This window comes from Rhinolophus sinicus, linkage group LG06 (genome assembly GCF_036562045.2).
Source record: "Rhinolophus sinicus isolate RSC01 linkage group LG06, ASM3656204v1, whole genome shotgun sequence".
NCBI lineage: Eukaryota > Metazoa > Chordata > Mammalia > Chiroptera > Rhinolophidae > Rhinolophus > Rhinolophus sinicus.
In genome coordinates, this window is record NC_133756.1 from 129956324 (window position 1) to 129964053 (window position 7730).

Sequence of the window (7730 nt, forward strand, 5' to 3'; positions counted from 1 at the left end):
AGAACAACCTTAGCCTTTCCTGGGCCTCTGGTGATCTGATGAAGCTTATGACCCCCTTCTCAGAATAATGTTTTAAATGCATACAATACAATACATAGAATTAAAAAGGAAACCAATCCCATTAAAATAATTATTAGCGTATTTAAACATGTGATATACTAATATATGTACTTTTAAATGAATGCATTAAATAAGAGCTAGCAGTGGGCCTAATAAGTTATTGTACTCTTGACTAGCAATGAGCGTCAATGATATTTGAAGGTAGCAGTAATAACTTATGGGATATAAAGCTATGTGATTTCTACTTGGGAACAAGTCACGGGGATTGCTGAGCCTTCGTGGTTTGTTGTTACAGTCATAACAGAAGGAAAGGCTAAGTTTCAGTTAGAGGTTACTGAATGTAAAGATGCAATTGTTTTCATCCCTGTGCACAGAACTTCTTAATTCTGTCTGGCCTAGTGAGTCAAATGGAGAGAGCTCAATACCTGGCAAACACATAATAACTGGTTCCAACCACCATCATCTTCAAAACTGAGGTGCCAGGAAGTGCCTACCACGGACTAGGTCCCGAGGAAATGTTGGGAAACAATATAGCTGCATTGGAAAGGGGGCTTGTTATAATTCCTTTTTCAGTTTTATTATTAGTTTGAAGAAGAGCATACTTCAATTTCTCCTTGTGGAAGAGTTGTTGGATACTGGAGAGAGCCCCTTACCCCCAATCTACCCTGCATGTGGCTGCGGGCTCATTTTCCTCACGATAGTTTACAACCATGACACGTCCCTAACCAAACCTTCCATGGCTCCCCCTTATCTGCGGCCTGTTGTCCACATGTTCAGCCCGTCACGTTGGGCTCCGACCCACCTCTGAGGGCGAGAGGCCTCCCGCAGGCCCCATCCTGCTCAGCTAGGCCAGAGTGCTGGGAGCCACCAGACACTGTGCCTTGGCACTTGTCTCAAGCAGCTGTCCCTTCTACAGCTCTGCCAGCACCCCTTCAAGGTTCAGATCAAAATCCATCTCCTCCATGAAGCTTCCCAGGAGCTCTCTGTGCTGAAAGACGGGGAGCACACAGTAGGCCCCTGGGCCCGCCTGCGTGGACTTTGTTTATCCCTAGTAGGAAGCGGGTTGTGTTAGGCAGCGTTCCGGGTGTTCTAGGCGAGGCTCTTGGAATTCAAGCACAGGCCTGCCTGACGCTGCAGGTCTTGGCTTTTGACCAGACCTACTTTCTGCCCCCTTGTCTTGAGGCCCTGGTCTTGCTACCTTGGCTCATGGGGGGATTTATATTTTCCCCCACAGCCTGGAACCTTGTGAGGGTCAGGGCCTTTTTCCAGCTCTTTGTATCCCCATAGGACCTAGGGTTGGTGACTGTTTCTAGCCTGAGGGACTTATAGACTTGTCTCCCCCCACCCAGCCCCCAGTATTGGTAGGTGTTCATGGTTTGGCTCTCAGAAGGGGCCCCACATTTGAGTGCAGCCCCCTGGCTGGGGAGATAGAGGCCACTTGGAGCCTCGCCTGGTGGAGGGAGTGGAGGCTACCTCTCCTGCCTGTTTCCAAGGCCTTCTTCCCAGCGTCAAGGCTCTCTTCAGGTGAAGAGAGGACATTTTAATTATCATTCCCCACATCTGGGTAAGTGGCAGCACAGATTGCCTCCCGCAAACAGAATTGATTTTTCCTTAATGAAGCTGCTGTCAATGGTCTGCTGGGCTTGTTTAATACTTGGGTGTTTTCAGACTGTCTGGGAATGAGATCCTGGGATGATTGGCTGTTAACCCTTTGAGGAAAGCAGAGGTTGAGAGAAAGGCTTCAGAAGGCTGGAGGGTCCTTTGAGCCCATGGATGTTGAGGAGGGGGGTCCTCCAGAAAGTTTGGGTTCATGTCCTGCAGACTTTCTGGGGACCCTGGGGAGGTGAGGGTGTCTATTTGCCTTTCTGTGTTTTCAAGTCTGTTTCTAATTCTCGCTCTCTCTCTTTCATTTTGTTTTTGTTTTTCTCTCCTTCTAGAGGTTGCCTCTTCTCTTAGGAGTTTCTCTCTCTCCTTTCCTTTTTTCCCCTTTCTTTTTATCTCTCTCTCTCTCTCTCTCTCCCTCTCCCTCTCTCCCCCTTCCTCCTGTCCTGCCTCCTCACCTCTTCCTCCCTCTCTCCTATGATTCTCCTGTCCCCAGTGTGCCCTCTCTTTTTCTTTGTCACCATCTCTCTCTCCTTCAATCTCCCTTTCATGCCTAGTCTAATTTTTTCACCAGTTCACCTTTGTCTCTCTCTTTTAATATTTCTTTCTTATTTTGTTTTTCTGTTGTCTCTTTTTCTCTGCCTCTCTGCTATTTTCTTCTTCTACCTCATTTTCTCTCTTCCTGAGTCTGTTTTCTATTTCCTTGTCTTTCTCCCTTCCTTCCTCTTCCTTTATTTTGACCCCTGATGATGTAAAATACATCCATGGCCTCACATCCTCATCAGGTGAAGACTCCTGGCTCCTCTTTACAGTGACAACCCAAGGGCAATGGCATTGTTTATCCCAGTTGGATCAAGAGGAATCAGAAAGTGCTATGAAGTCAGCTTCTTTAGCCCTAGGCAAAATCATACCCCAGGAGAGGCAGGGCACACGAGTTAGAGACAGTCTCCTGGAGTCTCCTTCCTGCCACTAGTTTCTCAGACCCTGCCCATGTGCAGCGATGCATATCCCTTCTCCTCCATCCAGCATGGACATGGCAGTGCCTATTAGCCCAACTCCCAACTTAAGCCATCCTCTCTGTTTGCCAACTTGGCAATTTCCCAGCGATAGGTTACCTCTCATATCTAGGTAATGAGCTCTATGCCTGCCTTGTACTCAATATAACCTAGTGTCTTGGCTTGCGGCTTCCTGCCTGTGTGTATAGGCCCTGGAGTTAAACTGCTTTGTGATTTTGAGAAGGCCGCTTTCCCTCTCTGAGCCTTAGTTTCCTTATTTTCAAATTAGAGATTGTGATACTTTGCCGTATGTTGTAAGGATTAAATGAAATGTTATGTTGGCATTCCTCCTTCTTTGCTTCTTCTGCCATTTCAGATATTACTCCCCCCCCCTTTGTTTCCCAGGGGAAGGGCATGCTTAAGCTCCTACCTTGTTTCCTGATGTGTACAGTCTGCAGAAGAGGGAAGTAATTAATATTCATTGAGCACTTAGTATGCATTGCCTGAGCTAACTGGTAAAGAGGTGCATAACTCACATTTGCAGTTTTAGGTCATTCTAGCAGTAGGACTCAATTTTAAAGCACTTTGTTTGTTTTGCAAATATTTTTTGAGGTCTGTGCCAACCCCTGTCCTACCTGCTGTAGATACAGAGAAAAATAAAAGAGTCTCTACCCTTGAGGAGCTCAGAGTCGAATGCAGGAGATAAGCACCTAAAAACCAGTTACTGTCAAGTGTGAGAGGATTGAGGTCAAGCCAGGGGCTGTGAGTGCACGGAGGAGGGAGGGACTGTTGCTGCTTCAAGGAATCCGGGAAGACTTCACAGAGGAGGTGACAATGAGCCAAGCCTTGCAGGATGAATGTGACTGCCGGCAAGAAAAGAGTGGGGAGGAACTTCATGTCATAGAGAAGAGTTTGGCAAAGCACATGGGCGTAAAATGAGATTGCATACTCAGGAGTGAAATGCTCCATGTATGGAGACCTGGGCAGTGATTTCATTCTGCCTGCACTGCTTTTTCCTGTTCATCCCCATCTTGGTGGTAGAATCTCCATCTTCTTCAATTGTATGACTTTCCTTCATCTCTCCTCCCTCCTTCCCATCTCATAGTGCTTTCCGCAGAACCTTGCTGAATGTATGGATAAATGAATAGTCCTTGCTGTTCTCAGGTTCCTCCAGGGACCTGGAAGCAGGAATATCATTCTACTGATGCTCTGGCAGTTACCGTCTTTAGGATGAACAAATCTTAAATATGTCACTAAGTTGACCAGATCTTTAAAATGACAGATCTTAAAAAAAACTAAGTTCCCAGGATGACTGAAAAACCAAGATGGCAAGACCATTATTAAGATCATGAAGACTTTCAGATGACCCCCCGTCATGGTGACCAAAGTACAAATGCAACCAGGTGCCCAAGTCTTAAGGTTACTCTGGTGACCAGGTAATCCAAAGGACCAGGTCACTAAGGTGGCAAGGTGATGATCTGCTCAAATTGCTTGGCAAAGGAGCCACTTCCTGAAATGCACCTCTCCAGGCAGTTGAAGGAAATACACGCACCTAAGCAGGGCCCAGTCTGACCCGCGTCGTCTCTTCTGTTTTCTCCCTAGGCTGCTCTGCGCAGATTGGCTGGGGTCTGCCCTGAAGGCCTGCAGGACTCTGACTTCCGGCAGCTGGTCCAGCCCCGGCTGGTGGACTCTTTCTTACTCTGCAGCAACATGGAGGAGAGTTTTGTGTAGCTAGTGAAGGAGAGGAAAGGCATTTGGCCCCGGCATTTGGCCCCATTCTCATGCCCCCTCTGAGTACATACCTGTGAACACACCTGACGACGCACCAGCCCCCTCACCTCCTTATTTATACTTAATTTATTTTTTACATGAAATGGACAGAGGGCTAAATAGTCTAGCAACATCATTAGGCTATGTTCCTTGGGAGTATTTTTTGTTTTTATTTTTTGACTTCTGTGACTTTTAAGTTGCAGATGTTGAAATGCATAATGCCTAATATGACAGATTGTCATGGGTGATTTCACTTCATATTGATTTCTCTACTCTCACTATATAATCTTGCCTCATTTTTTTTTTTTTTTAACTTGGAAACCAGAGTATTATAACTGCCCAGCAGTTTTTTAAAGTTGGATTTGCTCTTTTCAAAAAGATTTTAAATGAATTTCATAGTTGGACAGAATATACTAGAAGGAAACTTTTATTCTTTAATAAATGCAATCAGACAAAATGTGTCTTGGATTTTCTGATTCAATTATGCCTTAGACTAATTTCTTGCTTCCCAAGGTTTCATGTCACAAAAACTTTCCGACTATTAAAATGCATAGAAAGTTACATGGTTTTCATAGATTCATAAATGGATCCAGTTCTGAGTGACTTAGTGAGAAATCAAGAATATTTCCAAAGTCCCCAGAAACTCAGTTTCCCTTAGCTTCTCTGTTTTTTGTGTAACCTCATGGTGAATAGCTTCCTCAGATGAGGTTTTAGTGAATAATGCCTCTTCAAATGTATACTTGAAAGTAGTGGCATGCTAGAGCTGGCTTATACCAGCTTGCAAGGGACAATTGTGAGGATTTCTTTTCAATTCCACAATCAGTGACCTCATATTCATAGCTTGAAATTGGCAATAGTGGACATATTTACACCACAGGAATTGGTAGATGCTACAAAGAAGAGGTTTCTTTGTTTGTTTTTGTTTGTTTGGAGAGATCGTTTACCAATTACATTGCTTGAAAGTATCACAAGAATCTGTGAATCCTTCTGAAAGGTTTAATATCATCATATTGTGATACCGTTTTATCCAATTCAAGAAAACTGTCTTGAATTCCATTACATCAAGAGGCTGAAAAAGAAAAATCACATGATCATATCAATAGATGAAGAAAAAACAGTTGACAAAATACAATACCCATTCATGATAAAAACTCATTAAACTAGGAATAAAGAGAAATTTCCTCAATTTGATTAGGAATATCCACAGAATACCTACAGCTAACATCATACTTGAAGCTTTCTCGTTAAGAAACTTGAAGTATTCTCAAAAGATCAGGTACAAGGGAAGGATGTCTCCTTTCATCACTCCTTTTCAATATCACACTGGAGAGTCTAGCTGATGAGAATGAATAAATAAAACAGGAAAAGGAGATAAAATATATACAGGTTGGGAAGGAAGACAAAACTGTTTTCTGATGACACAATCATTTGTGTAGAAAATCTGAGAGAATCAACAACCAAACTCCTGGAACTAATTAGCAATTATAGCAAGGTTGCAGGATATAAGGTTAATACACAAAAGTCACTTTTCTACACACCAATAATAAAAAGGAATTTGAAATTAAAAACAATATTGTTTATATTAGCACCCAAAAAATGAAATATTTGGGTGTAAATCTAACGAAATATGTACAAGATCTATGTGAGGAAAACTACAAAACTCTGATAAATGAAATCAAAGAAGTAAATGGACAGATATTTCATATTCATGATAGGAAGACTCAATATTGTCAAGATGTCAGTTCTTCTCAACTTGTTCTATAGAGTCAGTGCAATCCCAATCAAAACCTCAGCATGTTTTTTTTTGTGTGTGTGTGTGGATATCAACAAACTGACTCTAAAGTTTATATGGAGGGACAAAAGATCCCAAAGAGTCAACACAATATTGAAAAAGAACAAAGTTGGAACACTGACACTACCTGACTTCAAGACTTTCTATAAAGGTACAGTAATCAAGACAGTGTGGTATTGGTGAGAGAATAACAAAATAGATAAATGGAACAGAATAGCTATCCCAGAAACAGACCCACATAAGTATAGTTTACTGATCTTTGACAAAGTAACAAATGCAATACAATTGTCTCTTTAAGTGCTGGAAATTCACATGCCAAAAAAACACACACACAAAAAAAACACTCTTTACAAAAATTCACTTAAAATGGATCACAGACCTAAATGTAAAATGCAAAACTACAAAACTCCTAGAAGACAACATAAGAGAAAACCTAGATGACCTTGGTTTAGGTATAATGATGACTCTTTAGATACAACACCATAGGCATAGCCCATGAAAGAAATAACTGATGAGCTGGATTTTATTGAAATTAAAAATGCCTGGTCTGCAAAAGACAATGTCAAGAGAATCAGAAGACAAACCACAGACTGGGAGATACATATTTGCAAAATACACATTCTGGTAAAAGCCTGTTCTCCAAAATATACAAAGAACTCTTAAAACTCAACAAAAGAAAACAAGCAACCCTATTACAAACAACACAAAGATCTTAACAGACACGTCATCAAGGAAGATATACAGCTGGCAAATAAGCATATGAATAGATGCTCCACATCTATGTCGTCAAGGAAATACAAATGAAAACAATGAGATACCACTGCACACCTACTAAAATGGTAAAAATCCAGAACACTGACAACACCAAACACTGGGGAGGATGTGAAACAACCGGAACTCTCATTCATTGCTGGTGGGACTGCAAACAGTTCTCACCACTTGAGAAGAACTTAACATACTCTTATGATATGAGCCAGCATTTGTGCTCCTTGGTATTTAGCTAAAGGAGTTGAACACTTATGTCCACACAAAAACCTGCGCATGGATATTTATAGCAGCTTTACTCATAATTGCCCAAACTTGGAAGCAACTGAGATGTCCTTCAGTAAGAGAATGAATAAATAAATCCAGACAATGAAACGCTATTCAGTGCTAAAAATAAATGAGCTATTAAGCCATGAAAAGAAATGGAATAACCTTAAAAGCACATTACTAAGTGAAAGAAGCCAAACTGGAAAGGCTACGTACTGTATAATTCCAACTATATGACATCTTGGAAAAGGCAAAACTATGGAGACAGTGAAAAAAATCAGTTATTGTCAGGAGTTGGGGTGGGGAGGGATGAACAGGCTGACGACAGAGGATTTTTAGGACAGGGTAATATTCTGCATGATACCATAGACACAGGTCATTATACATTTGTCCAAATCGATACACTGTGTTATACAACAAGAGTGAACCATAACGTAAACTGTGGACTTTGGGTGATTATGATGTGTCAGTATAAGTTT

General features: G+C 41.8%; 1 protein-coding gene across 4 annotated transcripts in view; it reads left to right on the forward strand.

The window, feature by feature from the left end:
- The window catches only part of INSC (INSC spindle orientation adaptor protein), a 118055-nt gene extending 113159 nt beyond the window's left edge, over positions 1–4896 (forward strand). For 3 of the 4 annotated variants that reach the window (XM_074336040.1, XM_074336042.1, XM_074336043.1), the window contains exon 13: positions 4260–4896. In XM_074336040.1, coding sequence (XP_074192141.1) covers positions 4260–4388 — 129 coding nt within the window. In that variant the 3' untranslated portion in view covers positions 4389–4896. The remainder of the gene's footprint in view (positions 1–4259) is intronic. The other variant, XM_074336041.1, reaches the window with a different exon arrangement.
- Positions 4897–7730: the final 2834 nt, after the last annotated feature.